The sequence below is a fragment of the Arachis hypogaea genome, chromosome 20 (genome assembly GCF_003086295.3).
Source record: "Arachis hypogaea cultivar Tifrunner chromosome 20, arahy.Tifrunner.gnm2.J5K5, whole genome shotgun sequence".
Taxonomy (NCBI): domain Eukaryota; kingdom Viridiplantae; phylum Streptophyta; class Magnoliopsida; order Fabales; family Fabaceae; genus Arachis; species Arachis hypogaea.
The window spans coordinates 15,017,302-15,035,080 of NC_092055.1; the positions used below are offsets into that span (position 1 = coordinate 15,017,302).

Sequence of the window (17,779 nt, forward strand, 5' to 3'; positions counted from 1 at the left end):
TATTAAAATATAATTAAATATGAAAAACACTTATATTAAACTACTGTTGTATCTAAAATGTGTATATATTATATACAAACACATTAACTTAATTAAATGTCTGTGTTTAATAGAGTTTATGTCAAGTTATTAAAAATTAATGAGATGTTTAAATTTTTTAAAATAAATAATATTTTGATATTTTATCTTAAAAATAAATAAAATTTTAATTAATTAAAAATATAAAAATAAAAAAATTTAAATATCTAAGTGTATGTATGTTAAGTTGTTAACACCGATATCCTAAAATAAAAAAAAGTCAGATACCTGTCTTTTTCTTTCTTTTAATTATGTTCAAAAGAGAATGATCTTTTATTTTATTATTTTTTCTTTTGGAATCTCGAAATTCACGTCAAATAAATTTCAATCGCATCATCCCATATTTTCCGCCCAAAATAACATTTCCCCCGCGCTCGCCCCCCTCTGAGCAAGAAAAAGACAGAGCTGAGAAAATGGCGGAAAGTGAAGCAAATCGCGAGAAAATGGACCAACAGATGAAGAAGAAAGGTCACAGGCGCGTGATCGCTTTCACCGGAGCTGCTGCGGTGGTCGCAATCGCCGCTAACCTCGCCCTCACCTTCATCAAGTACCATAAGGAGAAGAAATCAAGCAAGAAATGTACTCTTACTCTCTTTCTCTTCCAACACGTCAAGATTTTTGTGCACTACTATTACTTTCACTTCTCAGCAACTTGGAAGAAAAAATTGTGTCATGAAAATTGAGTTTTTTTTTTTGAAATTTTTATTTACTGAAAAGATTGCTTTGGTGAAACTTTGTAGATCTCGCGGGTTTGTATGTGCGCGTTAACCTAACTGCATCTGAGATTCTCAAGTTAACTGATCAAATTATTGCAAAGTCAAACAAGGTCCACGATTCTATTGCAGCTGTGCCATTGGACAAGGTACTCTCGATTCAATTAAGATAATTTGTTTTGGAAATTTTGAATTTGTTTATGTTCTGAAATTTCTAATTTTTTATGTATGCTGTTACTCATTAGTGTGGTGGTTTAGGTAGCAAAGTAAGGAGAATTTTGTTGTATGCATGTTTGTAACAACTGTTGGCCTGTTGCGTTAGTGCATTTAATGTCTTCTTTTCTTTTCTTTTCCTCCTTCATATTATGTATATATTTGTAAGCTGATTGTCTTAATTGTGTTGATTAATGCCTCAGGTTACGTACTCGAATGTTATATCACCTCTGGCAGAACTTCAAGCGCAACAATTTCCGTTGATCCAGTCTTGTGTGTTTCCAAAGATGGTATCAACTCGGGAGGATGTGCGCAAAGCAAGTGCTGAAGCAGAGCAAAGGATAGATGCTCATATTGACATGTGCAGGTTCGCTACTGGTGGTTTATAGAAGATGCCATTTTTTTTAAAATAACTCTGTTTTTTACTCCCCTGTGTTTTTGATGGGGCAAGAATGCTTTATCAAGACAAGTGGTAGAGGCAGGATTTAATGATGCTTGTATTGTCTTCTCTTGACAGCGAGGATAGGCTCGCAATATTGTTAAACTGCATGCATAGCATATCATTATGAATGATCTTGCAAGTCACACCATAGTTAGTTTTGCAGATATTGTTAGTTTGTCTTTTCAAGATCACGTCTGTTAATAACACGATTTATGAAACTGAATGCTGTGTGGTTTCATGCAAATGTACTAGCAAACGCGAAGATGTATATATTGTAGTTAAAGCATTTGCAACAAAGGGAGAGTGGATAAATGCTGAAGCCAAATGCTTTGTTCAGATTCTGGTAAGTACTAAAAAAAGTGTCTATAACGTCTTTTTTTTTTTATTAATTATTTTTTATTTATCTTCTGATGAAACTTTGTCTGGAACTTATTGGCTTCAATTTGTTACTGTTTCTATGTTGCTAAAGGAACTGCACAAATTTCATCATTTAATATACTTTCTGATGAAAACCACAAAATCCACATATTGATACTTTCATAATCAGTGACAGGTGAGAGACTTTGAGAGAAATGGATTGAACCTCACTGCAAGCAAAAGAGAAGAATTGCTGCGTCTAAGAGCTCAGATTGATGAGTTAAGCTTTAGATATATCCAAAATCTCAATGACGATAGCAAATTTCTTCCCTTCAATGAGGCAGAGTTAGCTGGATTACCACAAGAGTTTCTCAAGGTTTAATTATTTTTATTCTTCTTACAATCCATTTAATGCGAGTAGAATGTTTCTGAAATATTTCCTTTTCAGTTCTGCTTCTTTGGCTACGTTCCAAGCCAACTATTTGCACTTAAGCTATTTCAATATTTTTATTTCTGATATCTTGTTTACTTTTAGCTGTTAGACATAAATTTCATGATATTTAATTTTTTCGGACACTCAGACATTGTGCCCTTGTGACTGTGATTGGCCCAAAATAATCGAAGTAAGGATAGTCATGTTGTTCATATGTATGGCTTGGTATCCGGTTTGGGAGTGGAGGGGACCTGGGTGACCTATTACCCTCAACCTTCTCTCCAGATAATTAAATTTCTGTCTTCTCGAACAAGAACACCATAACAAAGGAAGTAATATAATGAATGAATATAGCTCCGAAGTATGAATTAAACATGAAAAAGTTAAAGAGTAATTTTTCAAGGAGATATTTTATGAAAATCAAACCTGAAAAATACTTAAGGAAGTTAGTCAACCTGGAATTTAAGGTTTGAGATCAATGAGAACATCTTTAATAACAAATAATGGGCCAAAGCATCATTAATGCACAATGCCAGTTCTGTCTCCAGTTCTTTTGATTGCATAGTTAGTTGACTGCCCTAGATAAGCATAATATACCTGATTTAACGCTAGTCAAGCCCTTATGCGCTTTCTGTGGAGGCTGATTACTGCTAGTGCATGACCTTCCATTATTAAACATTTCTTTTTCCGCTACTGTTACACTGTTTGATCGATTACATTCCTCCAGTGTTTGGATAAATCTGAAGATGGAAAGTTGAAGATATACTTGCGAAGTCATCATGTTGCAGCTGTTCTTGAATTTTGCAAGGTATGGTGGATGATGTATATTCTAGTAGTGTTTGTTCAATTGTTATGTAATAAATATTATATTTTTATTGCTTGAAAATAGATGTTAAATTGGATTTTACACTTTCTATACCAATGATGAGAAACGGCTGGTTTTTCAAGTAGTATCTTCTGTTGTTTAAAAAATGATCTACTTTCCTTGTCAAGTGTTCTTGTTTTGGAATTTCTGAAATGATTGTGCAAGATTACTTTCCCTGTGACTTCGACATGGACCAAAAAGCCAGAATACACTTTCCCGTCATTGTTTTATTATTGTAAATCCCTCTTGCAGGAAGCATTAGTGTGTTTTACTTGACAATGAATTGCTTTAAAATACATTTTTATGAACAATTCAATGGATTATTATTTTCTAATTCTTTTGTAGATTTTGTTGGCTAATGTAACTTTTAACACTGTAGCAAACATATTTTTTGGGGTCCTTAGATGGTCCCAAGGCACCTAGCAAAGGGATTTATTGACTAAAAATATTTCTATATTAGAGCACTTGAATATTTACATTGGCATAAGAACAAATATTATCTATTTATCTTCTCAGAAAGAAAAGCCTCTAACTTCCCCTCCTCCTCCCCCCTCCCTCCATTGTTGTCTTGTTTATATTTTTCTTTTTAAAAAAGTGTACTAACCAGGTTTATACTGCTATATTGAGCTCATGAAGGTAGGAACTACAAGACGGATGGTATCAAGGGCATATGGGAATAGATGTGGAGAGGCCAATCTTTCTATTCTGGAAAATCTGGTAATTTTCACTGATGACATTACCCAAAATGTTCCTATATTTTAAATAGAAATTGAAAAATGTTCTCGTAATTTGACCATTGTATCAGTTAATTGACATGCAAGCAAGTTCGAGTTATCGTACTTAAAGTCTTAAATTACTGATAAAAGTTTAGTAAGTTATTTCATATGAATTCAATATTCTCTGTTTCAGTGATTTTATGACTTACTGATAATTGTTAAGAAAGTTTAGATTATTAGATTTATAGGGATAGATTGCACTTGTCAATCTGTATATTATTATGATGAGCAATTGAGCATTACCTTCAATTAGTTATTCTTCCCAAAGTTTGAATTAATTATGGGTTTTATTTTAGCATCTTTAGGAGCATGTTGCACTTTATGATTCTTGATTTGGTGATTGTTTTTAGACATGTTTATTATCAAGATCATTTACTAAGTTTGTTGATGATTGTATTTCATTGGCATGATTTAGGTGCAACAGCGCCATAAATATGCTCGTTTACTTGGCTATTCAAACTATGCAGAGTATGCTGTTGATGTTAGAATGGCAAAGACACCTATGAAGGTTTGTAAAATTTCAGTAAATATACTAATATATTAGCCACGAGAAGCACTAGAGAGCCAGTTAGATGAGATCATGAAGACATGAAAATCTCCTTTTGGTTTCTGTAGTTATTGGAAGAGGATTGTATTTGAGCTTCTATTTTTTATGTTTGGCCGATAAAAATTATATTTAAAATATAAATTTGTTTTTAGTTTTTCACTTCCTCTCTCTGTACTCACCTTTTCACATCTCGCAAGGGATATTGTTAGATGAATACATTCAGCAATTTGCAAATATTCTGAACTGTAAAACAATTATTGAGTGCTAAACCATTGAGATGGTCATCATTCTTGTAAGTCTTAACTCTTAAAGCAAGTCGAAGCCAACTACATCGTTTTGGAAAAGGTTACAAAAAACTAGTAAAAAAAAAAAATCTTGAAATTAGTAAAAAAAAAAAAGTCTAAGTCTTAACTCTTAAATCATGTTGGGGCATTTGCTCTTGTAGAAAACATTAGTGAAAGAGAACTGGACTGGCCCGGAGCATCTGTTTTAAGCTTTGCAAAAAAGATCCTTTTATGATGTAGCTCATTTTAGAGCACTTTTCTCTCAAAGCTATTCATTCTAGCTTATGGGACATTTTTCATTTTTACAAGTGCCATGGAGGAAGAGAGAGATAGAGAGAGCGAGCAAGCGAGAGAAAAGAGGGGGGAGGCTATTTTGGTCTTTTGATAGTGGCTTAATTATTTAGGTCTTTGGGTGCGGCCCTTTTCCGGATCCGTTAACGCGGGATGCTTGTGGAAAAAGTTTTTAATCTTAAAGTGCTTAAGCAAGTGGCCTTACTGCTTGCTGTGTTGCTGTTCCATGAGTTTAGTATAATCAACAACAGTCAATCCTTTGTGGCATAGATCAGATTTAACGTGTAATATAATGGATTAATATAGCTAATGCATAGTTTTCTTTCCTCAGATTTTTTATGATGCTTTTCTGTATTTCTTGATTTGGCTTCTATTTTTATATATATATTTTTTAATTTCATCCAGGTGTTTGAGTTCCTGGAGGATCTATCCACCAGTTTAACTGAGCTGGCCATGAAGGAACTTGATACATTGAAGAATTTGAAGGTTTGTTCAAGCTTGGTATATGCTTTTTGCCTGAATTTATAACTCCATTAACAGATTTGGTGTGATCATTTCAGAAGAGGGAGGAAGGGGAATTCCCATTTGGAATTGAGGACCTGCTGTATTATGTAAAACGGGTTGAAGACCAGAATTATGATCTTGACTTTGGCGAGCTCAATCAATACTTACCAATAAGTTTAGTTCTATCTGGGATCTTCAAAATTCTTCAAGATCTATTTGGTAATTTTACATCTGACAATTTGTCTGTCCTTATGTTATTATTGCCTTGACCATCAGATATCAGACATCAGACATCCAGTTCATGTGGAAGTAACTGGAAACGAATTTCGGAAAATATGTTAAAGAAATATTAGCTATCAAGTTTTCAATAATGTTTTTAAAGTAGTTCATTCATGGGTATCCATTTGTTTGACTTGATTAACCACTTGAATGGTTATGTAATTTTTCTCAAACTAAAATAATTTTATATAAACCTCCTTTGGATCTCCCGAGTTTTTAAAATTTCTATTTAGTAAATAACTACTAAATATACATTGAGACTCCTTTTTCTGTGCAGGTTTAAGGTTTGAGGAAATAGCAGGAGCTGATGTTTGGCATTCTGATGTTCGAGTGTTTTCAGTATTTGACTTAGGTTCTAGTGAAATCTTAGGTTACTGCTACCTTGATTTGTTTTCAAGGTTGCTACTTTTAACTACTTAAAATTATAGTTGTGCATTGATCGTTGTTTGATAATCTGTTGAAGAATGGGTTCATATTGTTCACTTTTACAGGGAAGGGAAATATGGTCATACTTGTGTCATGGCTCTCCAGAACAGTGCATTAACACTCAGTGGGGAACAGCAGGTTATTTTTTATTCGATAGACTAAAATCTCTTCTAATTCTTCAACTGTTGGCATCATTTCCTATGTAGAACAACAAAACAATAACAAAGCCTTAACCCACTAGGTAAGCAAAGCATCATTTTCTATGTATTTGGAGTTTTTCTCTCTACCTTTCCTTTGTAGATGTTCTCATGGCACTTTGAGCTGTCAAATCCTTTTCTTCATATCAGACGGACACACACTTAAAATGTAATTCAATGAACACCAAAAAGTGGTCATAACCTATCTGATAACATACATAATAATGTATGCCTGTCCTTAAAAGTGCATATGCTCTGTGAGTCAGACACATAACCTGAAAAGCATAAATTGAACACTACCTACCACATGATCTTAGCTTCCTTAATCTTTTCAAAGCATTTCAAGCACATTACTTTTATGAGAAAATTCTGACATGGAATGACAAAACCAATGCTAAATGAGGAGTTTAAAAGGATTATTCCATAAGAAAATAGCTAATCTAAAATGCAAAAGGATTATTCACTTTATTCTCTTAATTTTTGTCACCTGTTAATGTTTATGTAGATACCAGTTGCATTACTAATATCTCAAATTCAAAAAGATGGCAGCAGTAGTCCTGGGTTGTTGCGGTTCTCCGAAGTGGTCGGTCTATTCCACGAGTTTGGCCATGTGGTATGTTTGCTTTTGTATCCATGTGGCATGATTCCAATCAGCAGTGGTTCTTATAATTGCCTTGTTTAGGATTTGGAAATGGGAATAAAGTGAATATTTTCTGTATCTGAGATCCTTCTTCTGAATATCTATGCTTTTTTGTATTTGCTGGATTTCCAGTTTCTCTAGAAACTAGTACTACATTGTTCCAATCCTGCTGGTTATCCAATGTCCTGCCTTAAAATGAAAAGAAAAAAGGGTTCTCTCTTATGACACATGCTCTCGGAAACAATGTAACATATAAATGAGTTAGCTTAGTTTTTAGTTTATATTAATTGACTTGTATCCTAAAGTAATTAGCTTCTCCGGATATTATTTTCATCCTAGTTAACCCAAAAGTTTTTCTTTGCAAGTGTCTTCACAAGCATATTAATTCAACAATAGGGGGTATGGACTTGATGGAACTGGATTTTTTAATCATTTCTGCCATGCTCTGCTTTTGATCAAGATAGGTTCTGATTTTGAGTGAAAATTTCTGGATTTTTATGATTAGTTATTGCTCTTTCAAGTCTGTAGTTTGAATTTTCAATGGCAGTTTTTTTTCCTGTTGATGGTGCCAGATGTAGTATGTGTAGCTTGGTTTATTTGATTTTTTACGTATAACTCTGAAGTCTTTTCATAAAATGTTTAGATTCAACAAATTTGCAACCGCTCCTCGTTTGCAAGATTTTCTGGACTACGTGTTGATCCCGACTTCGTGGAAATACCTGCTCAACTCCTAGAAAACTGGTAAGCACTATTCTTTCTTTAGTTGGATTAGACACAAACTCATACTCACTCTTCCTACTTGTGGAAATTTTAGGTGTTATGAAACCAGCTGTCTGAAGTTGATTTCTGGATTTCATCAGGTGATTTTCATCAATTGTTTATGATAATTACATGGTTTGGCTTTTCTTGATTATGATGTAGTTATTAGTATAGGCTGTCTTTATCTAAAGCAAGTCTACTGAGAATTTTGAACATACTACACATTGTATAAACAATTTTTTGTTCTTTTATTGTGTCTTGCAGGATATTACAAAGCCGATAAAGGATGATACATGTGAATCAATCAAAAGATGGAGGGCTTCATTTTCGGCACTTAAATTGAAACAAGAGATTCTGTATTGTAAGTTTTTGAGTTTTTTATCTTGTCAGTCAACTGCATTGAAATTAGTAGCTTCTTTTAGACTGTAGTGCTTTTGTATTTTGCACTGGTATGACGACCTGAGCATAATAGTGCATATTATAACTCTGGATTTTATCTTTGCATGATGTGCTTGTTTTGTTAGTATAAAGTGAAAGTGTCCCTGTTGTGGGTTAGACAAGCAACTGAAATTGATCGTTTTTTCTTTTTGGAGTTAGCTAGCTGGCTAGTGAAATTCATTATGTTGAGAGAGAAGATTATACAACGTGAATACTTTCTTTCGATATCTATTTATCATTTAATAGCTGCTTGCTATCAGGTCTTTTTGATCAAATCATGCATTCTGCGGATAACATAGACATTCGGGAGTTATTCAAGCATCTTCATCCCAAGGTAAATGAATTTAAAATTAGTTAAATTTGAAGTTCAGTATCTGCAATGAAAGAATTGAAAAACGAAATTATGTAAATATCATTCTGCAGGTGATGTTAGGTTTGCCAGCATTAGAAGGAACCAATCCAGCTTCATGTTTTCCTTCTAGTGTTATTGGTTATGAAGCCGCTTGCTACAGCCGTGTATGGAGTGAGGTTTGAACAACCCCGATACTTCAATTGATACCATCATCACATTTTTAACACTTGATTTTTGTTGCGAGCATCCTTCATTTTCAATAATCCATATCTAGTTTCTATTGTTTGTTGTAATCGTTTTTCCTGATCATGATCATTGAGTCTGGAGTTAAAACAGAAACACTAAAGCATGGAATACCATTTAGCATGAGTTCTGTATCCAAATGTTACATACATATATCACTGTCTCGTTTTGTATGATAGTATAAAAATGATGACACAAGTTTGCATTTTCTTTTCTGAAATTATTTTTGCTGGACTTAATTATGATGAAATTGAAAAAGGAAACATAAATTTTCAGTTCTACACTTCCTTTTTTGTGTTCTTGTCTTGTTGGATCCCATGTTCTGTGTCCGTTTAGTCTGATTGCTACATGGCTGAACCTAAAAATGTTTCAGGTTTTTGCTGCTGATATTTTTGCCTCGAAGTTTTGCAATGATGTTGTAAATCAGCATGCTGGCATGCAATTTAGGAAGAAGGTAAAAAAATGGCTATTGCATTTTCTTTCATAAATTTTGTATTTTAAATTAAGATACTCTAATAGCTTGTCATAAAGTTAGTAGTATTAATCAACTTAGATTGGTCGAATGATCGGCTCACTCATTTGATAAGTGTTAGGGATTCGAATTCCATCTTGTATATGCAGCAACTAATTGGCCACTGACAAACTCTTAAATGGAGCTCCAATTTGCGGCGGATTAGTCTTTGACCTGTCGGGTTGATGGGTGCTATGGAAAACAAAAAAATAAAGTTAGTATTTATGTGTTTGATTTGAAACATTCGCAGGTATTGGCCCCCGGAGGAGCAAAGGATTCTATTGAAGTGTTGTCGGACTTTCTAGGAAGAGAACCTTCAATTCGAGCTTATATTGAGAATAAAGTCAAGTATATTCTGTAAGGCTCTAACCGACCAATATTTATCTGTTGACATTTTCTTAATCTTCAATGAATGTCAGTTGATAGGTTTCAGTTACCAGTTTCAATTTTTCCACAGGCAGCAATTTTTGTTTAAAGATTATTCTTCGTTGTAATAGTTAGCACATCCGCCCCCCCTTTTCTCTCTCCCCAGTTCGTTATTTTTGCTAATTATTATTACATCAAATAGTTTTGGACATCTTTCTTCTTAATCAACTAAGAATTTTCTTTTATGTATATTTTCTTTGAGATCATTTTCCCTGGTGTCTACTTGTCTTTGATGTTTCAAAGGGAATCTTCTCGGGTTTATTAACAGTAATAATGTGTCAAGGAATTATTGTTCCATGTTTTGGAAGTGCATTGTATTGTTACAACGTTGGTATTTTTTCATTTTTTGTTATACAAAGTTCCCTACTATATTTGCTGCGATAAGTAAGGTGATATTAAAAAGTAATTCATTATATATGGAATTATTTCTAACAGGAATCATTGTCAAATATGAAATATGAATGTGCATAATTTATTTTATATATTTTTTAAACGAACCAGTTATATGTAGTTTGGCCTTTTCGCCCTAAATTTCTAAAGGTTGTTTTAAACTTTTAATTTAATTTGTGGACAAAACGTTGACTTTGTTGTGCAGAAATATAAAATTCGTTAGGTCACGTTTGTCGCTTAAATTGACTGAAGTTTTCTTTTCCAATATTTTATGGCTATAATAATATTAGACCTATATTATAATTTTATAAAGCTGAAAATACTTAGTAAATTTCAATTCTTTAACTTGTATCTAATCTCGGTTGATAGTTTCAGAAATTATTAGATTATTCACAGTTTCACACCAAAAAGATGGTTAGATTACTCTATCAAATCAGTCATTTTAAATGATGGTGTATTAACTATTAATAGCCATTCAAGTATTTGTTCATTTACTCTTTTATTTATTAAATATATACAAAAATAGTAAAATTGAATTAGACGAGAAGGTAGTAAAATTGAATTAGACGAGAAGGTAAGTGGTTTATATTTAACTAAAACATTTTGGATTCAAATTATAGAAACTATTTTTTTTATAAATATGTATAATATAGGGTATTTTAGGAAAAAAATTAGGCATAAATTCTTTCATATTTCCATAATATAAAGTATAAATTATATATAGTATAGAAGTATATATATATATATATATATATATTAGAAAAGAAAAGAGCTCAACATAACTAAATAGAGCAAAAAGCAACAAAGAAAGATACAAATATAAAAAGATTTAAATTGTAATTATTTAGCATTGTCATTAACAACTAGAGGGATCTGCATCATTCTTCTCCTTGTAGTCTTGAATGATCTATGAATAATTTTTGCTAAATTTAGTGTTTTATTTTAGAAGATTTGTTCATTTCTTTTCAATTAAGTATTAATATAGGAAAAATAATTACCCATTTCTTAGGCTCTTCTATCGTCTTTCTTATTAGATATTATTGTTCAACTATCAAAGTATTGTTTTATTATATCTGGGATGGTCTAAAATCAACCATCCAAATATACTAGACGTACCAAAGGAAATTCACAATAAAAAAATAAGTGTTGAATATTCTTAACATTTTTCTTACATAATACATAAACATTATCACTTTGTTAGATAACTCCTAATTTACTCGACCTCTATTTTGTGTTAACCTTGCCAATTACAACAAAGTAAATAAATAATTCAACTTGTGGTAGCATCAAATTCCTCCATATAACTTTAGTAAAATGATAGCTTGTTATATGTTTCGAAAATATTTCTATTTGCAAGACTTGCGCAAAAGAATTAATAAAAAAAATATTTTTTTTTTCTTAATCCAACTTTCACAAAACCTATATTCTCTTTATGTTGTTAGTTTGCCTTACTATAAATTATGGAGCTAATTTACTGGTTCCAATTCGTGTTGGTATAGTTTCTGTCTCCATAAAAAAAATTTATATAGACTCTAATCTATTTTGATGAATCTTTTTTGTTTGAGATAGAAAAAAAACCCTTAGAAAATGCATCTTTTAAAATTACTTGTAATTAATTATCCTACTAAAATCGAATTTTTCTATTACAAATATCTCAGATTTCTAAAAAATTTGAGTTGAAAGCATCTCATTAGAATTTATATTATTATATAATACACAATTTTATTTCATAATAAACAGTTCTCCTTCCAAAAATGCTACTATTATTTAAATTATTACATAAGCACATCGTCTTCTTATTTTATATATTTTTAATATGTATTTTATATTTTTTATGTGTTCTATATTAAAGAATTTAAATTAATGCGTATTTAAATTATTGCATAAGCACACTATCTTATTGATTTGATGATTGAATTTTTTAATGACACATAGTATAGCTATAAGCCTAATATTGAAATTTAAAACTTTTATTGCAATATTATGCAAAATTGCCTTATGTTATTGAAAAATTGCCTTGATATTGAATTTGTAAACAGGACTTGCACACAATCTTTTGTTGGTATTACTATTTTTTTTTCAGTTTTCATTTCTTTGGACAATAAAAGTTAATTAAAAGTGATACTATATATTTATATTCAATTACTTCTTAAAATTTGGTACTTTATAAATCAATATTAAAATTATGTTGTTAAATTAATGATTATATTTTAAATATATAACAATAATATTATTAATTAGTTAAAGTAGAGAAATTATTGTGAAATAGTTCTTGACGTGTATCACACAATAATCGGCAAAACAGATTCAGTTATAGACCGACCTCAAAGATCGGAAACAAAACCGAAGAACAACTTTATCCCCCAAAACCGTCACCTCCAAAACAGACTACACCACTCAAACACGCCTCCATACTAATAACGGCTCTGACCATGAATATCGGAACCTACTAAGTCCACTACCAACCCAAAAACGTCTATAAAAACCAATCCTTTTCACCCATAAGGACGGAGGTTCTACACTTACTTCTGATTATTACTCTTTATTCGTTGATAACTCACGAACTTACTTGAGCGTCGGAGTGCTTTGTGCAGGTGCTCCCGCCGCCGTGTTTCAGAGGGTCGAGGCTGAACTCACACCCTTATACCTGGACGACGTATAACTCAGCCGCGTATCCAGGTGCTCGACTGAAGGCTACTAACCTCGGCCGCTGCGGACGAAACATTTGGCGCCCACTGTGGGGCCCGATATCTAACCCCACTTTATTTCCACTTTCCACTCTATTTTCTTCTTCTACGCAGGGTCCATCAATCTTGTGACATGGCTGACAACGGAGTTCCTCAACCCAGTCAGGCCGAACTCATGGCTCAGCTGGCCGAACTGCAAGCAGAAGTCAAGAGACTAGCTGAGCTATCCACCCAGAACAGCAAACAAGAGGAAAGCAACTCCAAAGGTCCAACCCAAGGTCAAGCCGATCTATTAGGTGTCAACCCCCCCAAGGAGAAGCTGACCTTGGACAACCCGTTTTCTGAGGAAATCACAAATTATCAGATGCCGAAGCATTTTACACTCCCTTCCTCTCTAGAGCCATATAAGGGGATTGGTGACCCCCGGGCTCACCTAAAGAAATTTCAATCTATGATGCTTTTTAACGGACCTAATAACGATCCTGTGCTTTGCAGAGCTTTCCCTACCTATCTTGACTGGGCTGCTCTGCTTTGGTTTTCGAAATTGTCTGCAGGATCAATCGCTTCCTTCGAAGAGCTAGCTAGGTCTTTCATCGACTATTTTGCAGCAGCTCGGATCTATGTACATGGATCGGACTACCTCAGTACCATCCGCCAGGGCCCACAAGAAAGCTTAAAGGATTATATGACCAGGTTCACGGATGCCACCATGGAAATACCTGACCTAAACCCGGCCGTCCACCTACATGCCCTCAAAGCCGGTCCCAGACCCGGAAAATTCAGAGAAATAATCGCGGTGACCAAACCAAAAACACTGGATGAGTTTCGGGAAAGAGCAGCAGGGCAAATGGAAATCGAAGAGCTCCGAGAGGCCGACAAAACCGATAGGAGACCAAGAAAAGAGGATGACAGACCTTCCAGATCGGCGAACACTAAAGACCTCGGCAAACCCTTCAAGCTCACCCCAAAATTCGATAACTACACCAGGTTCAATACAAAGAGAGAAAAGATAATCAAAGAAATACTCAATGCCAAGATTATAAAACCACCAATCAGAGCAGGGAGCTACCAAGATCAGCGATTCGTCGACAAAAGCAAACATTGTGCCTTCCACCAGAAATATGGTCATACAACCGACGAATGCGTGATAGCTAAAGATCTCCTAGAAAGATTGGCACGACAAGGCCTCTTGGATAAGTACATCGAGGGGAGAAAACACAGGGAAAGCAACAAGGAAGAACGTCAGCAAACCTCGGCCAACAAAGACACCAACAAATGGTCAAACAACAACCCACCCAAAGGGGTCATAAATTGCATATCCGGGGGGTTCGCAGGAGGAGGAGAAACAATCTCAGCAAGAAAAAGAAGCTACCGTGCAATGTTAGCAATCGAAGGAACAACACCGCCAAACAAAAATACATATGACCTGGAAATCACTTTCAACCAAGCTGACGTATGCTCGGCCGCTCCGAATTCAGACGACCCGGTGGTAATATCTATCCAGACGGGTGATCTTTTGGTAAGAAAAGTCCTTTTGGACCCAGGTAGCAGTGCAGATGTCCTTTTTCATTCTACTTTTTCAAAAATGAATCTATCTGAAAAACTAGTACAGCCCTCATCCGGAGAATTAGTAGGGTTCTCTGGTGAGAGAGTACCGATCAAAGGTTACATATGGCTAAGGACAACGATGGGAAACAATCCGTTATCAAGGACCTTAGACATACAGTACCTAATAGTTGACTGCCCTAGTCCTTATAATATCATCCTCGGAAGACCTATGTTCAGAGCAGTCGTATCTACTTATCATTTGTGTGTTAAGTTTCAGGCACAAGATAACAAAATAGCGACAATACATTCTGACCGGCAACAAGCTCGGCAATGCTATAATTCCAGTTTAAAGAGATCGGACACAAGCCATAAACAAAATGAGGTCCAATCAATACATGGCACAGAAGTTTTGTCTCTGGCCGAGCTTGATCCTCGAGGAGACACCCAGGAAAGACCTCAGCCAGCAGATGAGCTACATAAAATCCAACTAACCCAAGTCTCGGGACAGGTAACTTACATCGGCCAAGCACTAAAAGGACAACAGAGATCGGAACTGATAAAGTTACTACAAGACAATGCTGATTTATTTGCATGGACCCCGGCAGATATGCCCGGCATTAGCCCAGACATCATCTGCCACAAACTGGCCACGAATAGGACAAGCCGACCTATAGCCCAGAAAAAGAGAAACCTCGGTGCGGAGAAATCAAAAGCGCCCTAGAAGAAACAGAAAAGCTCCTCAAAGCCAACTTTATCAAAGAAATCTGTTTCACCACCTGGCTCTCAAACGTGGTAATAGTAAGGAAAAGCTCAGGTAAATGGCGCATGTGCGTCGACTTTACAGATTTAAACAAAGCATGTCCTAAAGATGCTTATCCTTTGCCATGCATCGATAAACTCGTAGACAACGCTTCAGGTTTTAAAAGCTTGAGCTTCATGGATTCATACTCTGGGTACAACCAGATTCTAATGCATCCAGAAGACCAAAGCAAGACGGTATTTATAACTGAGCATGGTAATTTCTGTTATAGAGTTATGCCATTTGGCCTAAAGAATGCAGGTGCAACCTACCAGCGACTGATGGACAAAGTATTCCGGCATCAAATAGGCCGGAACATTGAAATCTATGTAGACAATATGGTTGCCAAGACCACCAAAGCTCGGACACACTGGGACGACCTCAGGGAAATATTTGAGCAGATCCGAACATATAATATGAGACTGAACCCAGAAAAATGCGCCTTTGGAGTCCAAGGAGGCAAATTCCTCGGATTCATGTTGACTTCCCGGGGAATTGAAGCAAACCCTGAGAAATGCAAAGCTATACTCAACATGACAAGCCCCAAGACGATAAAGGAAGTACAGCAACTGGCAGGGAGGGTAGCCGCGCTCTCTCGATTCTTGCCAGCAGTATCAAGTCGGTCATACCTATTCTTCCAGATGATCTTGAAAAATAAACAATTCCAGTGGACACCAGAATGCGAGAAGGCGTTCGCCGAGCTTAAAACCATCTTATCATCACCCCCCGTACTGCAAAGACCTGAAGTCGGTAAACCTCTATATTTATACTTGTCTATTTCCAATCACTCCATAAGCTCGGCCCTTGTCATGGAGACAGGAAGGACACAACAGCCAGTATACTTCGTCAGCAGAGTCATGCAACCAACGGAACAAAGGTACCCGAAGATAGAGCAGCTAGCCCTGGCACTTGTAGTCATAGCAAGAAGACTGAGACACTATTTCCAAAGCCACACAATAATAGTAAGGACAAATCACCCATTAAGGCAAATATTAACAAAACCAGAGTTGGCAGGACGATTGACCAAATGGTCAATTGAGCTCTCAGAGTTCGATATTCAGTTCCAACCTAGATCGGCCCTCAAGGCACAAGTTCTTGCCGATTTCATCACGGAACTGACACCTGACGAGCATAATAAAACATGGGAGTTGCATGTGGACGGGGCATCAAGCCGAGAAGGAAGTGGTGCCGGCATAATCCTGAAGGAGGGAAACGAGGTGGTAGCTGAGCAAGCCCTCCAATTCCACTTCTCGGCAAGCAACAATCAGGCTGAGTATGAAGCCCTCATAGCGGGACTAAAGCTCACCCTAAGCCACCAAGTGAAGAACTTAACAGCACATTGCGACTCCCTCCTGGTGGTGCAACAAATCCGAGGAGAGTTCCAGGTAAAAGATCCTTTGGTGGAACAATACTGGCTCATAGCAAAGGATCTTATTTCAAATTTTAGCTCTTTTACTATATTACATGTGCATAGAGAACAAAACGTCAGGGCAGACATACTATCTAAACTCGCCGCCACCAGGGCGGATACACAAACATCGGCATTATCACAACGCACACTTACAAAGCCCAGCATTGAACTATTATGTATAGAAAACATTAACCACCTCCACGATTGGAGAAAACCTTTTCTTGAATACATATACACAGGTATCATACCTAGTGACGAGCTCAACCCTCAACAGTTCAGGTGTAAAGCAAGCTTCTACACGAAGATAGCAGGGGAGCTATACAGACGTGGTTTCTCACAACCACTGCTAAGATGCTTAGAAAAAGATCAGGCCAGAGAGGTAATGGACGAAGTCCATGAAGGAGTATGTGGAAACCACATAGGAGGACGAGCTCTCGCCGCAAAAATAATCTGAATAGGATATTACTGGCCGACCATGAAGAGAGATTGCATAGCTAAAGTCAAAGCATGCGACAAATGCCAAAAACATGAAGCCATATCGAAAAAGCCAGCCGAGGTACTACATAGCATGGAGGTAAGCTGGCCGTTCCACAGATGGGGACTTGATATCCTCGGCCCATTTCCAACAGCACCAGGACAGGTAAAATTCCTTTTAGTATCCATATACTACTTTTCAAAATGGATAGAAGTACAACCCTTAGCAAAGATAACAGCCGAAAAGGTACGATCTTTTATTTGGAAAAGTATAATATGCCGCTTTGGAATACCAAAAGAGATAATATCAGACAATGGTAGACAGTTCACAGACAATAAGCTCGGTTTACTCCTAAAAAATTTTAATATACAACATCGTTTTAGCTCGGTCGAACACCCACAAACTAATGGGCAGGCCGAAGCTGCTAACCGAATTGTGTTACAGGCAATAAAAAAGAAGCTCGACAATGCAAAGGGAGAATGGGCCGAGCTCATACCAGAAGTGTTGTGGAGTTACAACACCACAGCACATAACACCACGGGCGAAACACCCTTCAAGCTAGTCTATGGCTCAGAAGCACTGATCCCTGTTGAAGTCGGAGTACCGACGTTAAGAGCCGAGCTATACAACGAACAACAAAACCTCAACGCCAGAAATGCCGAGCTTGATTTAGCCGAAGAAGACAGAGAAATCGC

The 17,779-nt window shown here is 35.8% G+C and overlaps 2 protein-coding genes across 2 annotated transcripts; both read left to right on the forward strand.

The window, feature by feature from the left end:
• Window positions 1-393: 393 nt before the first annotated feature.
• On the forward strand, window positions 394-10,158 carry LOC112783859 (probable thimet oligopeptidase). Its single transcript, XM_025826933.3, has 20 exons — window positions 394-657; window positions 819-940; window positions 1,208-1,371; window positions 1,699-1,789; window positions 2,000-2,179; window positions 2,964-3,044; window positions 3,738-3,818; window positions 4,293-4,385; window positions 5,405-5,485; window positions 5,560-5,722; window positions 6,060-6,180; window positions 6,274-6,346; window positions 6,911-7,018; window positions 7,689-7,786; window positions 7,860-7,905; window positions 8,069-8,165; window positions 8,503-8,576; window positions 8,666-8,770; window positions 9,211-9,291; window positions 9,599-10,158. Exons 1-20 carry the CDS (start codon window positions 492-494, stop codon window positions 9,707-9,709), a joined length of 2,136 nt encoding a protein of 711 aa, XP_025682718.1. The 5' UTR covers window positions 394-491; the 3' UTR covers window positions 9,710-10,158.
• Window positions 10,159-12,984: 2,826 nt separating this feature from the next.
• Window positions 12,985-15,120, forward strand: LOC112785493 (uncharacterized). Its single transcript, XM_025828956.1, has one exon. The coding sequence runs from the start codon at window positions 12,985-12,987 to the stop codon at window positions 15,118-15,120; it is 2,136 nt and encodes a 711-aa protein (XP_025684741.1).
• The last annotated feature ends 2,659 nt before the right edge of the window (window positions 15,121-17,779 follow it).